The 17,309-nt window shown below is 41.1% G+C and overlaps 1 protein-coding gene across 2 annotated transcripts in view; it reads right to left on the reverse strand.

The window, feature by feature from the left end:
• The window catches only part of fhod3b (formin homology 2 domain containing 3b), a 302,109-nt gene that overhangs the window by 46,259 nt on the left and 238,541 nt on the right, over positions 1 to 17,309 (reverse strand). Inside the window, exons 7-12 of one of the 2 annotated variants that reach the window (XM_060921769.1) lie at positions 12,372 to 12,483; positions 12,047 to 12,141; positions 11,789 to 11,932; positions 11,345 to 11,586; positions 4,552 to 4,629; positions 3,970 to 4,377 (exon numbers count right to left, since the gene is read on the reverse strand). In XM_060921769.1, coding sequence (XP_060777752.1) covers positions 3,970 to 4,377; positions 4,552 to 4,629; positions 11,345 to 11,586; positions 11,789 to 11,932; positions 12,047 to 12,141; positions 12,372 to 12,483 — 1,079 coding nt within the window. The remainder of the gene's footprint in view (positions 1 to 3,969; positions 4,378 to 4,551; positions 4,630 to 11,344; positions 11,587 to 11,788; positions 11,933 to 12,046; positions 12,142 to 12,371; positions 12,484 to 17,309) is intronic. The other variant, XM_060921768.1, reaches the window with a different exon arrangement.

The following is a 17,309-nucleotide window of genomic DNA, read 5'->3' on the forward strand; positions in this document are numbered from 1 at the left end:
AAACGTCTTCAAGAATTCCTACAACTTCAAGTTCCACCAAAAACTTCCCGTCTCGCATCCTAAAGCACATACAGAAGCCCTGCTATCCTGCTCCTTCCCACATAGGAATTCAGCTGCTCAGGCCGTAGCCCTTTGAAACTTTGCTACAAAACAATTTCTCAATCCAGAACCTTACGAAGAATTAAAAAAAAAAAAGCTCAAGAACATCAAACTGATGAAAAACAAAGGAAAATGACCACAGTGAAACAAATAGTTTTAATTTGTACCTAGAAAAAGTCTTTGATATTAACTATATGCAGCATCTTATAGGCATGTAACAATTCACCTGGTTCATAATTCAATTCAATTCAATTCAATTCAATTCACGATATTGGGCTCACAACTCAATTTTCCCATGATATTTTTGAAAAAAAAAAATATTAAATGAAGAAAATTTTATTACCAGAAAATGCAATATTTATTTTACTGTACTTTATCAACTTAAATATTCATTTTGTTAAATAAAAACACATTTTGTTTCATTTTCCTAATAACCAAGAATATTTGTAAAGGTTGGAATAAAATATAATAGCCTATTAATGAAAATATTCCTTTTATTAAAGGTAGACTGCCTTTCAGATTTTTCAAGTGTAGGTCATTAAAAGAATTTTCCCTGACACCCAATTATTTTTGTTTAGTGGACTGAAAGCTACTGAATTCGAATCACAGGCTTCAAATTTTATTAGAATTTTTTTAAACAGAACAATTAATGAATTTAGGGTCACATGGCCCTAAATTCTCAGCTATTTTTTCCTGCTTCACCATGACCCAATACAATACAAGATACTACGTCATGCATCATGTGGTGGGCTTTCCCCATTTGCACAAGGCATTGTGGGATACAAATTTGAAACAGGAGAGAAAAATGGAGGACGTGAGTATTCGAATGAAACATGAAAGACTGACTACAGTAACGGGAAGCGAGAAGAAAAGACGTTATGTTGCAAAACAAGGAAATGCAGGACCAAACTAATAAATATCGGCGGTCAGCGAGCACCTCGGTGTGATCAGCTGTTCGTTTAGCGACAGAATGATGCAACTGTCAGTGCACGGTCAAAGGTAAACCTGTAGATGGCAGTAATGCAACACTGTGGATGCCAGCTGCCGTAAAACCCAAAAGAAGAAGAAGGTAAACCTGCGCATGCGCACACAGACTTCCTTTGTCTGCTTGACTGCACAAAGCGAGTGATTTCATGCACATTATTTGCTGAGGAATCGCCTCAAATTAAATAACTTCCCAGCCACAGAATGGCCTGTTTTTTTTTTTAGATATTACAAAAATAAACATATATCACAATCACCAAATTTCAGAGGGAACTAAATTTCACAGATTTTATGAAATCGAAAGGCTGCCTAACTTTAAAAATGAAAAAAAAAAGTTAATAACAAATAAGCATTTTCTTAATAAAGTAAATTTTATGAATGTTTCCACTAACTCCAACTGCTTCTCTTTTCTTTAGCTTTCAGCAGTCTGTGAAGAGAGCTGCGATTTCTTGTTAAATCGATTTGTACAGTCAATCACACAACAGCTTTTTCCCACTTTAGATTTGTGTCTGTGTTTTTTCATGGCATTAGAGCATTTATCATCACATGATATATCATCACATGCCTAGTATCTTAAAAGCACACGATTTTAATCTGTGTATGAGTAGCATTTTGGGCTTCAGTGCAGTGGCAGCAGAAGAAACGAACTGATTTCATTTTTATACTGTGATTGATGAACGTGTTTAGCCCCTGGTAAGATGGACCTCTTATTGTTTTTCCTCAGAGCTCTTAAAGGAACAGTCCACCGTACTTCCATAATGAAATATGCTCTTATCTGAATTGAGACGAGCTGCTCCGTACCTCTCCGAGCTTTGCGCGACCTCCCAGTCAGTCAGACGCAGTCAGACGCGCTATCACTCCTGTTAGCAATGTAGCTAGGCTCAGCATGGCCAATGGTATTTTTTGGGGCTGTAGTTAGATGCGACCAAACTCTTCCACGTTTTTCCTGTTTACATAGGTTTATATGACCAGTGATATGAAACAAGTTCAGTTACACAAATTGAAACGTAGCGATTTTCTATGCTATGGAAAGTCCGCACTATAATGACAGGCGTACTAACACCTTCTGCGCGCTTCGGCAGCGCATTGATATCTGAGCTCCGTATCAATGCACTGCCGAAGCGCACAGAAGGTGTTAGTATGCCTGTCATTATAGTGCGGACTTTCCATAGCATAGAAAATCGCTACGTTTCAATTTGTGTAACTGAACTTGTTTCATGTCACTGGTCATATAAACCTATGTAAACAGGAAAAACGCGGAAGAGTTTGGTCGCATCTAACTACAGCCCCAAAAAATACCATTGGCCATACTGAGCCTAGCTACATTGCTAACAGGAGTGATAGCGCGTCTGACTGCGTCTGACTGACTGGGAGGTCGCGCAAAGCTCGGAGAGGTACGGAGCATCTCGTCTCAATTCAGATAAGAGCATATTTCATTATGGAAGTACGGTGGACTGTTCCTTTAAACTTTCAGTAAAAAGGTTCCATGAGGAATATCTGGATGGTTCATAATTAAAAAGGGTTCTGCCTCCCCCCCCCACCTATTCCCCCCCATAACACCTCAGAGGGTTTTACTTCAATGGGATCCCTCATTTTTATATAAATTTTAAACAGTGTATATACAGTCTATACATAACCATACCCATCTTGTTGTTTGACCCCTGTGGGAACTCTTACCTGCCAACACTAGGAGTGGCTCTGGAAGCAAATGTTGAACAGGGTGTGTTTAAGTATCTAATATCTGAAAGACTATGCAGAGAACAGAACACGAGAAGAAAAGGTCAGGTTAAATTACATGCAATAAAGATGTATTAGTCAAAGGTTTACTGGTGTATAAAACCCGAGGAGAAGGAACTCGGCTCTTTTATAGGGGCCACGGTGGATGGAAAGGAGCACAGAAGCAAGAGGAAGGTGAGTAGATGTAAAGTGAATCAAAGCAAGGCAGAGTTTGAATAATTAAAAATAAGAATGTTATTTTGATGATAATCTACATCTAATGAATCTAACATTAGCAAATTAGTATGTGTACGCTACAAGGTATTCATTTATCATTGACCTTTGTGGAATAGTTTAAATAAGCACGACACAGTAGCATTAAAACATAGCAAGGAAACCTTTTATAAAGCCTTCCAGCACACAAGAGCTTCTGTAACCTTGATTCACTTCATTTGGCAGTGTAACCATGAACATAATGAGGAAAACATGCTGAAGCCATCCTACAAAGCATTCTCATTGTCAGATGTGTGTAGGTCTTGTAGACACCATCGAGCTCATTTCCTTTTGTATTCGGTTTCATTTAGAGCCTTGTCCTAGCTTGAGTGTTGTACAATACAACAATAAAAGGCAGATGAGTTGTAAATGTCAGTAAAGGTTCGTATCCATCTGACAGCACCCTGTTATACATCATGGAAAAGTGAGATTTGGGGGATCGTATTATATTGAATACAGGCTGTGTGTATGGTAACGATTGTGTGTTGGTTATGTGAAAATATCTCATTGTAAATTACAATAAGATGAATATTCACTTTACACAGGTTGAGAAGACCAAAGGAAGTTTGCCAATGATGTCTTGAAGCAGAAACTAAAAACGCCGATGCGCTCAGTGACAGAAATAAAACCCTCGCCTTTCACATCGAGGAAAATCACAGATCGGGGAAATTCTGTGGAATTCCACTCTGATGGATACCCATAGGCCAGAATTACAACTTTTTGGCCCTAGTCTGCGTTATAGCCCCAAATTGTATTTGTTACTTGACCCATGATGTCAAATGACTCTAATTAACAACACTGATGTCTGATCCAAACATGCAGGTCTATGACATCTACGAGACTCTAAGGGGATTTGTACTGTGAGCAGTGAGGGTTTGGTACACGTATCCGCACTACCTGGAGCGCTTTTCTGCGTCTCGGCCCCTCTGGCCTTGCAGGGTCCCCAAAGGCACCTCGTCCGAATCTGATGGGCAAGAGGAGAGAAGGGGGGAGGATGGGAGAGGAAGGGGAATTTGATGTTCCTCACTGGGGGATGTGGATGCAGAGGAGGTTACGGATGAACCCCGGGAGGGTACAGCCCCCAGAGACCTGATGGAGGCCCAAGAAGACAGAATGCAGGGACCAGAATCTGGAGTTACAGGAGGTGAGGACACTGGTGCTCTGCAGATGATCTTGGTCTCAGAACAGCCCCTGGTGCTTTCCTGTGCCTCTGAATCAGCAGTGCTGGGGATGAGGTTGACCATGCATTTAAAGGGCAAACACAAGCTAGAAGCCTCCTCTTTCGCTACAGTTGGCGCCATCCAGCTATAAGATGACAGAACAGCTCAGCAGAGGGTTGGGCAAAAGGATGTGGCACCATGATAAAATGTGTTAGGGCAATCACTGGATGTTAGTGAGCCTAACAGCACAGGAGCACAATTTCTACATTTTAGCTACCATTTCTAGAGCACTGAACTCTGATAACCTGTTCCCGAGTACCTGGCAGATCCCTGAACAGAAAGGTCTGCTTTCTGTGGTTCCTCATCTTCCTCCTTCACCTCCACCTCCACTTCCTCTCTGTAGTGCAACGGAGGAATTGAGGGACGAATGGAGGTATGAAAGAAGGGAAAAAAGAAGAGTAGGACAGGGGGAAAAGAAGAAATGTTGCACATAGATAACATGACAGCAGACATTACAAAATGCACTGACAGCAGACAAAACAAAGGAAACAGTGGCACAAACAAGAGAGACACAACATTCAGTTAGTTTGGAAGTATGCAAATACAACAGCGTTAAAACACTATTGGTTGCTTTAAGATATTTATGTAACAGGTCAAAACATTTCAACCGAGGCAAATTTTTTTTTTTTTTGACCTGGGTTAAAATTTTAAACCTAGTTCATAATTTCCAACCTAGGTAAAATTTTGAATTATCTAAGAGTCTTAAAAGGGATTTTCCATCACTTCTTTTGTCTCTCTTTCTTCCATCCTCTGTCTAAAACTACCTCGTACAGTATTTCCTCTTGTCTGTCTGTCCACCTATTCCTATCTACCGAATTAGCATTTTTAAAAAAATATCTTTTCCACACTGAAGCAGGATTCAAACTCGGAACCTTCTGATTCTTAACCCAACATCTTAACCACTAGACCAGCGACAACTACAACTGAAAGCTCATCAAGTAGTTTAAAATACAAAGTCTTCCCAAATCCTAACCCTAAACCATCCATCCATTATCTATAACCACTTATCCTGTCATGGGTTCGCGGGAAAGCTGGAGCCTATCCCAGCTGACTACGGGCGAGAGGCGGGGTACACCCTGGACAAGTCTCCAGATCATTGCAGGGCTGACACATAGAGACAAACAACCATTCACACTCACATTCACACCTACGGTCAATTTAGAGCCACCAATTAGCCTAACCTGCATGTCTTTGGACTGTGGGGGAAACCGGAGCACCCGGAGGAAACCCACGCGGACATGGGGAGAACATGCAAACTCCACACAGAAAGGCCCCCGTCAGCCACTGGGCTTGAACCCAGAACCTTCTTGCTGTGAGGTGACAGCGCGAACCACTACACCACCATGCCGCCCCGATCCTAATCCTAACCCTAGATATAGTAATTCTCCCTAATACAAATAGCAAATTATGAACTGGGTTAAACATTCTAACCTAGGTTGAAAAATTCCACCTGACCGACAATTCTGTCCTGTAACATATATCATAATACCAATTAAAGCTGCTGGTATCTCTTCCATGAAACTGCTTTTGCTAATATAGATACTCTGAAAAACACTCTGGACTTTAATCCACAACCGGCATTACTGAGCTGTATTAACCAATCAGGAAGCTTCTCTGCAAGGAGGCAGTCCTCCCTGTCTTTCAATCATCTTGCACATGCAAAGACAGCACACAAATGCATAACAGGAATTAAAGCACTCCCTTGATGGAGTAGCAGATATACCTAGGATTACAGTGGAGTTAGTAATACAAGCTGAAATTCTGGATTTTGGTTTCCCCTTCACCACTAACGGCTTACGCTACAACGGCTTACAGAATTGGGATCTAGCAAATGGGACGATGAGTGAGCAATGTGTCAATGTGTCTTAAGCACTGGAGAGACGTGAGAGAATCAGGGTTAGCGCGACAAAAACAACATGACTTTGGAGGGAAGAAGACGACTAAAGAGAAGTTTGGATGAAGGACTAAAATGAGGGCATGGAGCCCTGTCTACTTGGCATCTGGTGGAAGTTAGAAAGACATGGCGAACATTGCCAACATTGCTTGCAGCAGCAGCGACAGGACATATGACACCATCGACACATCGAAACTCTTCAGCTGTATTAAACTAATAGCTTTAACTAATGGACAACTGACTTTGCAGGCTATACAACGTCATGGCATGTGGAAAGAATTTCATAAATGAGTTGCAGTGCAACAAAAGTGGCAAAAATAGTACATTTCATAACAGTCATTTAACTCTAATTTACTGATAGTATCTAGTTCACAGATTTAAACAGCAAAATCTGACTTTCTCTTTAAGCAGCTGCGCTTGATTGAAAGCGACAGATAAAACACAAAACCTATCCATAACTCACCTACAGTTGGTTTACCCTCATTACAGAGGCATTGACAGAGTAGAGTGCTACTCAGGACAGAGTCCTGGAGCGCACTGCTGTAAGGTTCGCTTTCTTTCTCAGCAGGCTGCTATTTATTACTAATATGGAAAACATAGCACTTCAAAGGTCCGTCCAATTTCCTGTGGTCGGCCAAATAACAGACCTCAGGATCGGATGTCTAACTAAGATGAATTCAACTATGTGCCAACAGTACTGGTTAGAAAAAACCTCCAATCCTCCCAATGGAGCCTGCCATCAATGATCAGTTTTTAATGGGTGTGGGCTGTTTGACAGAAGTTAAGGGGGAAATAAGGAGATGGCAGAAAAACAAGAGAACGAGATAAAGAGATTTAAATATATATATATATATATATATATATATATACACAGTACTGTGCAAAAGTCTTAGGCACATGTAAAGAAATGCTGTAGCCCAAAAATGGCTTAAAAATAATGAAATAAAATGTTTCAACATTAAAAAAATATACTATAAACAGCAGTATGCCATAATAAATGAAACAAAGTCAACATCTGGTGTGAGTCAACCCTTTGCTTTAAAAATCCAAAGTGTCAGCGATGCAGTAGCTCACACGGCTGTACCAATCACAAAAACTCTTGTGCAGACTGATTAGATCTTCCGAACAAAACAATCAAAATCCATTGAAAACTCAGGGAGGAGTAGCAATTTTTGTTTGTGAATTGTGGATGGACAACGGATGACGGAGCAAATCATCGACCTATGACTGGTGAGCTAAAAAAAGTTATATACATGTAGAGCGCAAAAATCTTGTCAACAGTAGAATACACAGCCATGGATGACTGCTAAGTAATAAATGAGCAACTTGTAAATGAAAATTAAACAAACCCCAAAGTAACTTTTGTGAAGACTCACAATCATCCAAATAAAACAATCAAAATAAAAACCCCACAGAGAACTCTGCTAGGAAAAGCAAATTTCCAGAAAGTTCGTCACACAGCTTAATTAGCAATTTCTTACTCAGAAATCTCATCTCATTATCCCTAGCTGCTTTATCCCGTTCTACGGGGTCGCAGGCAAGCTGGAGCCTATCCCAGCTGACTACGGGCAAAAGGCAGGGTACACCCTGGACAAGTCACCAGGTCATCACAGGGCTGACACATAGACACAGACAACCATTCACACCTACGGTCAATTTAGAGTCACCAGTTAACCTAACCTGCATGTCTTTGGACTGTGGGGGAAACCAGAGCACCTGGAGGAAACCCACGCAGACAACATGCAAACTCCACACAGAAAGGCCCTCGCCGGGGCTCGAACCCGGACCTTCTTGCTGTGAGGCGACAGTGCTAACCACTACACCACCGTGCCACCCTTAATCAGAAATCGACAAATGAAATAGTAACTTTTGTGAAGAACAATTAGATCTTCCAAACAAAACAATCAGAATCAAAATCCTCTAAAAACTCAGGAAGGAGTTGCGATTCTCCTGAAAGTCCGTAAATTGGCCTACTTAGCAACCTGTTAATGAAAAATCTCAAAACCAGAAAGTAAGTATTGTACAGACTGATTCCAAACAAAACAATCTGAATCAAAATCCACTGAAAACTCAGGAGTAGCAATTTTTGTGAATTGTGGACGGACGACGGAGTCTCAGATAGTAGTCTGAGGTACAGTGAGTGCAGTTTGATAAGGAAATGAGCTGTAGGTTTTACTGAGCATCTTACAGAACCAGCCCCAGTTCTTCTGGACACTTTGACTGTCACACTCGCTTCTTCATTTTGCACCAAAACCCAGTAGCCTTGATTATGTTTCCTTTTTTAATCTGAAAAGTGGCCTCTTATGTAATATGATGCTCAGATACAAACTTCTTTTTGTAACGTTAATTTTGTGCTGGAAAATGAATGTTTGGACACTAAAATGTTTTTGTACTGACTCGATAATCTCATCTCATCTCATTATCTCTAGCCGCTTTATCCTTCTACAGGGTCGCAGGCAAGCTGGAGTCTATCCCAGCTGACTACGGGCGAAAGGCGGGGTACACCCTGGACAAGTCGCCAGGTCATCACAGGGCTACTCGATAATGTAAAAGTCATAAAATAGAAATCTATAGCAAAGTTTGTACAAAAAAATAGGGTGCCTAAGACTTTTTTTACAGTACGGTGTATACACACACAGTGGTGCTTGAAAGTTTGTGAACCCTTTAGAATGTTCTATATTTCTGCATAAATATGACCTAAAACATCATCAGATTTTCACACAAGTGCTAAAAGTAGATAAAGAGAACCCAGTTAAACAAATGAGACAAAAATATTATACTTGGTCATTTATTTATTCAGGAAAATGATCCAATATTACATATCTGTGAGTGGCAAAAGTATGTGAACCTCTAGGATTAGCAGTTAATTTGAAGGTGAAATTAGAGTCAGGTGTTTTCAATCAATGGGATGACAATCAGGTGTGAGTGGGCACCCTGTTTTATTTAAAGAACAGGGATCTATCAAAGTCTGATCTTCACAACACGTGTTTGTGGAAGTGTATCATGGCACGAACAAGCGAGATTTCTGAGGGCCTCAGAAAAAGCGTTGTTGATGCTCATCAGGCTGGAAAAGGTTACAAAACCATCTCTAAAGAGTTTGGACTCCACCAATCCACAGTCAGACAGATTGTGTCCAAATGGAGGAAATTCAAGACCATTGTTACCCTCCCCAGGAGTGGTCGACCAACAAAGATCACTCCAAGAGCAAGGCGTGTAATAGTCGGCGAGGTCACAAAGGACCCCAGGGTAACTTCTAAGCAACTGAAGGCCTCTCTCACATTGGCTAATGTTAATGTTCATGAGTCCACCATCAGGAGAATACTGAACAACAATGGTGTGCATGGCAGGGTTGCAAGGAGAAAACCCCTGCTCTCCAAAAAGAACACTGCTGCTCACCTGCAGTTTGCTAAAGATCACGTGGAAAAGCCAGAAGGCTATTGGAAAAATGTTTTGTGGATGGATGAGATCAAAATAGAACTTTTTGGTTTAAATGAGAAGCGTTATGTTTGGAGAAAGGAAAACACTGCATTCCAGCATAAGAACCTTATCCCATCTGTGAAACATGGTGGTGGTAGTATAATGGTTTGGGCCTATTTTGCTGCATCTGGGCCAGGACGGCTTGCCGTCATTGATGGAACAACGAATTCTGAATTATACCAGCGAATTCGAAAGGAAAATGTCAGGACATCTGTCCATGAACTGAATCTCAAGAGAAGGTGGGTCATGCAGCAAGACAACGACCCTAAGCATGCAAGTCATTCTACCAAAGATTGGTTAAAGAAGAATAAAGTGAATGTTTTGGAATGGCCAAGTCAAAGTCCTGACCTTAAGCCAATCGAAATGTTGTGGAAGGACCTGAAGCGAGCAGTTCATGTGAGGAAACCCACCAACATCCCAGAGTTGAAGCTGTTCTGTACGGAGGAATGGGCTAAAATTCCTCCAAGCTGGTGTGCAGGACTGATCAACAGTTGCCGGAAATGTTTAGTTGCAGTTATTGCTGCACAAGGGGGTCACACCAGATACTGAAAGCAAAGGTTCACATACTTTTGCCACTCACAGATATGTAATATTGGATCATTTTCCTCAATAAATAAATGACCAAGTATAATATTTTTGTCTCATTTGTTTAACTGAGTTCTCTTTATCTACTTTTAGGACTTGTGTGAAAATCTGATGATGTTTTAGGTCACATTTATGCTCTATTGAGTGGTAGGCAGTGGAGATCATGTTCAAAGAACATTCATGGCAAGCCAAAATATTATCAGCTGGTACTTTTTGCCCATTGGGACACACACTGCCACATTCTCTAGATCCAAGATCAACAGCTGCCTTACATGATACTAATCTGGAGAGCATGTGGCTCCTCACTGGGTGCTTCTTATTACTATTACAAACCGATATAACACCATTGTACATGGTATAGAGAACTACTCTGCATAGCCTGCCGTTACACTTTATAATGCACAATGGATATTAGTGATATCAGTAGAGAATAAAGGAAAAAAATAATAATAAAAATGGCATAAAAGTGAGCTATGGCACTAAACATAGCTGACAGTGAGATACAGGGCTGAAAAATACACATGGCACATATCTTCATATTTCAGACTTCCTGCTTGCTTTATGTCGCTGTTTCCTACCAGTTCCTTAATGTGCATGTGATTAATTGGAACGTCACTCTACTGTAGCAGAAGCACTTTGTCTTTTCCTTGGAGTCTTATTAAATTCTCCATTTCTATCCGGATTTTGCTAACTCTCTTGTCAAAACTAACATGATGGAACACCCAATATAAATGTGCTTCCTTTCCATAAAGTCAACACATGCTGAAGCATTTTCTGTGCTTTCCTAACGGCTCCCTGTAAAGGGCCTCGGGAGACGGGGGAAAGCCACAAGAGATGTTCCACGAAGCTGAATTCAGTAATTAAAACTCTCATTAGCGCATTAGTCCTGTTGATTTATTATGCCATTACAGGGATTCTTCCTGAGCTGTGTGTGTGTGTGTGTGTGTGTGTGTGTGTGTAGGTTACAACAGATTTCATTTCCTATTCCTATGCCTACAGTGAGAGTGCGAGTTTAAGAATGGACTAAATATTGAATAGATAGAAGGAACCTTGTATAACATTTCCCTGTGACTGGATGCATGAAAGATTCCCTCACCTCTCAGTGACATCCTCAATCCTCTGGCCATTAAAGGGCAGGAAGTTGGGGTTGTGGCTGTGACAAGGAGAGCCGGGTGCAGACGCGTGGCCTTTGCCGTTCTGCAGAGAATGTCTTCGGCTGCGTCTGCGTTCTAGGCCGCGTCTTTCGAGCGTGCCTTCTACACTTGCACGACGTCGGTCCTTGCGGCCCGCCGGAGGCGGCGACGACTCATCGTCACCATCCTCATGACGAAGAGTCATCTAAATGATAAAAAGAGACGAATAAATTCAGGATATTACTGATTGCAAAGTACTACAAAATTTGCTTCACACAATCATATAATGTGATTGTAAGCTCATAAACCGTATCATACAGTGTCCATTAGGCCTGAACTAGGGGAAGTGGAGTCAGTTATCCCAGAGACGTACTGTCTGAGATCTACCTTCATGTACTTTAGCTAACCTCATATATATTGAATTGTTCCAGCAGGTCTAGGTCAGTGCCCTTTCTACCGAGGTGCCTCTGGGCAATGACTTCGATGCTCTGCTCCTCCAGAAAGTCCACAACGTCATAGAATGAGTCCTGGTCTGGAAGGCCTGCAAGTGTCTATAAAGATACAAAAAAAAAACCCTCACAGCAAGCAGTGGACTGCGCTACAAATCTCACACAGGCAAGTCTTAGCCACGGCTCACTCAGAGCACTCCTAACTCCCATGTCTACCTTATTGATGAGGGTCATGACATAGACCAGCAACTCAGTGTCCACGCCATCTTTCTCATCCAAGATTTCCATGGCATTGGACCACGGCTTACAACCTGCAGACAGATTTACATCAGAGTCGGTAATGCCAAGTACACACTCATGATTGCATGTGCTGAAATCGTTCAACTCGACAATTATTGACAGAGATTACTGTATAATATAAATATTATGCACCTTTTCTACCCTTTTCTCTTATTCTTTAATATTGTTTTCTCTTAAACAAAGTACAGTAAGACAAATGTGTGTGTTGTCAGTGTGTGTGTGTGTGTGCATGTGGGTTTACCTCGTTTATTGTCCACAGCGTTGACAGCTTGGATGAGTAGTGCAGCATTGGCTTCTGTGTATTCCACAAACACTAGCAGAAGCTTCAGAGCAGTTTTAACCACCAGACGAAACTCACACACACACACACACACACACACACACACACACACACACACACACACAGAGGAAATACTCTTACTGTAATCTCATTCACACACACCAGTTCAGTTGTGCGCTGCTGCAATATCTTGAGAAACAATGATGCAAAAGAGTGGCACACTGTCTAATCTTTCATCGTTTCTTATTTATTTAAGTCTGAAAAGGCCCAGAAGAAAAGCCTTCTGAACTTAAAAATTCCTTCCCTGCCCCAGCTGCCATGGAAAGCCCTGATAACTGAACTGCTACAAGAGGAACAGATGAGTGCCTCCTGTTTCAATGCCCCACGACAGACTCGTTGTGATTGCTGTTCCAGAGTCTTCCATGGTGGTTTTTCATGAGTGGTGAAGGAACAGCAGTGTCAGTGAGATGATGGGAAAGCCAGAAGAAAGAGTAGTGGGTAATTTATAAAGCTGTCGGCTTCAGAGCCCCTGTAAAAAAAAAAGCATGAGGAAGCTACTGTCCAACAACAATATACAAGCATTCTCTAGAGCACAAGAGCGAGCTATCAAAGAAAAAAGAGCAAAATGAGAAAGATAGATGAGATGCAAAGAAAGGCTGCAGCATGTGTATGTCACACAGAGAGAGAGAGAGAGAGAGGGAGAGAAAGAGATGCATCTGTGTTTAATAATCTGAATTCGGTTCTGTCTTGATGAGAACCATGCTGCATATTTTGCCCTTCTCATGAAGGAAGACTGCAAATGGAGGTGGAAATGTGCTCAAACACTCCGGCTTACACGAGGGAGACGTACAGTAAGGTCAAAAACTGTGACATGTTCATTACGACATGGACTTTCGCATTCGTCACACACAAGAAAATTATTTTAATTATTCTATCCACATTCACCGGATATGAGCAATCGCGCATTCTGACTGGCTACTCTACTACTAGGCTATCAGCTTATATACAGTGAGTAGAGAAAAACAAAATGGCAGCGCGTGTCGCTGAACCAACCGAGGATGAAATAAAAACTGTACTTGAAAACAAAACCTTAAAAATTATCAAGTATTTAAAAGAAACAGAAATAGCTAAAAGAATATAGTCATCCTCCCCCCCCATATTGCCTGTTCCACACTCCAGCCCAGTTGGTGGCAGTAATGCACCTTTAAGTTGGTTTGCCAAAAGCCAAAAAAAAAACCTTAAAAAAGAAGAAGAAGAAAACCCCAGAAAAAAAGGCAACAAATACGGAATAAAAGTATCTGATGGTAAGAACGTATTTTTCAAAAATTATTAATATCGCATTTTTCACAAATTGCTCCCGTCATTTCGCCGGTTTCTTTACATTCTAAGCAGAAATGGTTTTATCGGATGTTTTGTATAAATTTTGTCTCGTCGTACACGGTGTACAACTCGATTTCATGGAATAATTCTTAATTGTACTTAATTAATAACTTGGTTCAGAGTTAATATCTGTACACACATGCGAGACCCTCCAAAGTTGAACTTGTAGCAGAGTTGCAAAAGATGCAGTATTCTGTAGGTAAAATGGTTACATATTTAAATCAACATTTTATTTCAAGACACAGAGAGTCAGTTAAAACATTATTCATCATCACACAGTGACAGTTTACTTTCTAAAACTGTCTGTTCCATTCTGCTGACCAAAACAAGCTTCATTTCAAACTCTGCATAATCATCTTCAGAGAGCTATCGTTTCTATTTAATAGTTATATTTATTTCATTCGATTTAATGTGAGGCGGCACAGTGGTATAGTGGTTAGTGCTGTCACCTCACAGCAAGAAGGTCCGGGTTCGAGCCCCGTGGCCGGCGAGGGCCTTTCTGTGCGGAGTTTGCATGTTCTCCGTGTGGGTTTCCTCCGGGTGCTCCGTTTTCCCCCACAGTCCAAAGACATGCAGGTTAGGTTAACTGGTGACTCTAAATTGAGCGTAGGTGTGAATGTGAGTGTGAATGGTTGTCTGTGTCTATGTGTCGGCCCTGTGATGACCTGGCGACTTGTCCAGGGTGTACCCTGCCTTTCGCCCGTAGTCAGCTGGGATAGGCTCCAGCTTGCCTGCGACCCTGTAGAACAGGATAAAGCGGCTAGTGAGAATGAGATTTAATGTGATAACAGCTCATAGCTTCTCTGACCAGCTGCATTTTTCAGTAGACATATGGTATGTTTCCGTCCACATGTGCGTGTGATATCCTCGTTATGGATCAACATCTCTGGGTGATGAACTGTTACTCATGATTAGTCACTTAATGGTCACACATACAACCTAGGCTCTTTTTTTTTTTGGTATTCCAGGGATAACCAGTTTGCTGCTGTTTGCAAATGTTAAGTTAATCTGTAAGATTGCAAAATATAATGGCAATTTTATGACGAGGGCAAATGGCATAAAGATCCAATCAGAGCAGCAGCCAAATGCAAAAGCAAAAAAGTTTCCTTGCAGTTTCCTCATTTGTTATGTTAAGCAAAAAACATTAGCATAGGAATTTCTGGTGTTTCCATTCAGCTTTTCGTACATGCTAATTCAATTATTAGTATAAAACAGATGGAAAACATAACTGAGATACACTATATGGTCAAAAGGACACCTGATCAATCACAGTAATAAGCACTTAGTGAAGATCCCATTCCAGATTTAGTCCATATTTTGCTGTTATAATAACCTCTTTTCTTCTGGGAAGGCCTTCCACTAGATTTTAGGGGATCAGGACACTTCGTCCAATGACCATTTCGTCCAATAATTGAGACATTTCGTCCAAAGCCTTTTTCATATGCACGATCAATTATTTTACAGTGGTGCTTGAAAGTTTGTGAACCCTTTAGAATTTTCTATATTTCTGCGTAAATATGACCTAAAACATCATCAGATTTTCACACAAGTCCTAAAAGTAGACAAAGAGAACTCAGTTAAACAAATGAGACAAAAATATTATACTTGGTCATTTATTTATTGAGGAAAATGATCCAATATTACATATCTGTGAGTGGCAAAAGTATGTGAACCTTTGCTTTCAGTATCTGGTGTGACCCCCTTGTGCAGCAATAACTGCAACTAAACATTTCCGGTAACTGTTGATCAGTCCTGCACACCGGCTTGGAGGAATTTTAGCCCATTCCTCCATACAGAACAGCTTCAGCTCTGGGAAGTTGGTGGGTTTCCTCACATGAACTGCTCGCTTCAGGTCCTTCCACAACATTTCGATTGGATTAAGGTCAGGACTTTGACTTGGCCATTCCAAAACATGAACTTTATTCTTCTTTAACCATTCTTTGGTAGAACGACTTGGGTGCTTAGGGTCGTTGTCTTGCTGTATGACCCACCTTCTCTTGAGATTCAGTTCATGGACAGATGTCCTGACATTTTCCTTTAGAATTTGCTGGTATAATTCAGAATTCATTGTTCCATCAATGACGGCAGGCCGTCCTGGCCCAGATGCAGCAAAACAGGCCCAAACCATGATACTACCACCACCATGTTTCACAGATGGGATAAGGTTCTTATGCTGGAATGCAGTGTTTTTCTTTCTCCAAACATAACGCTTCTCATTTAAACAAGAAAGTTCTATTTTGATCTCATCTGTCCACAAAACATTTTTCCAATAGCCTTCTGACTTTTCCACGTGATCTTTAGCAAACTGCAGGCGAGCAGCAATGTTCTTTTTGGAGAGCAGTGGCTTTCTCCTTGCAACCCTGCCATGCACACCACTGTTGTTCAGCGTTCTCCTGATGGTGGACTCATGAACATTAACATTAGCCAATGTGAGAGAGGCCTTCAGTTGCTTAGAAGTTACCCTGGGGTCCTTTGTGACCTCGCCGACTATTACACACCTTGCTCTTGGAGTGATCTTTGTTGGTCAACCACTCCTGGGGAGGGTAACAATGGTCTTGAATTTCCTCCATTTGTACACAATCTGTCTGACTGTGGATTGGTGGAGTCCAAACTCTTTAGAGATGGTTTTGTAACCTTTTCCAGCCTGATGAGCATCAACAACGCTTTTTCTGAGGTCCTCAGAAATCTCCTTTGTTCGTGCCATGATACACTTCCACAAACGTGTTGTGAAGATCAGACTTTGATAGATCCCTGTTCTTTAAATAAATGGGGTGCCCACTCACACCTGATTGTCATCCCATTGATTGAAAACACCTGACTCTAATTTCACCTTCAAATTAACTGCTAATCCTAGAGGTTCACATACTTTTGCCACTCATAGATATGTGATATTGGATCATTTTCCTCAATAAATAAATGACCAAGTATAATATTTGTGTCTCATTTGTTTAACTGGGTTCTCTTTATCTACTTTTAGGACTTGTGTGAAAATCTGATGATGTTTTAGGTCATATTTATGCAGAAATATAGAACATTCTAAAGGGTCCACAAACTTTCAAGCACCACTGTATATGTGCAACAAGATTGAGATATAAACAAACCATAATTCATTTAAGGGAGTGCATTAAGCACTATCAAAGTCGCGTGCGAGAGTCTGCTCGGCGCATGCGCAGTCTGGAGCACACCGAGCAGACTCTCGCACACGCGCTGTTAATGCGGCTCACCTGCACATGATCAAGAGGCATCAGTGTGCCTATATAAAGACTGAGAAAATGCATGTTTTCTCATATCTGGATATCATATCTCATATCCTGCACTTGCCCAGGATATCTGGAAAGTGCGAGTATAGATTTTCTATGTAATTTGATCTAATAAAAACGATCTCTCCCCACAAGCGGCCCCAGCTGAACGCACCTGAAGTTGACACTCGCTGATTCCCATCATTTCCGGTTTTGTTTTCATTTGGCAAAAATGTGTTTTGCTTCGGTCAAATTCCATTAAGAATTCTGACTTTTCTCG

Source organism: Neoarius graeffei, chromosome 5 (genome assembly GCF_027579695.1).
Source record: "Neoarius graeffei isolate fNeoGra1 chromosome 5, fNeoGra1.pri, whole genome shotgun sequence".
NCBI lineage: Eukaryota > Metazoa > Chordata > Actinopteri > Siluriformes > Ariidae > Neoarius > Neoarius graeffei.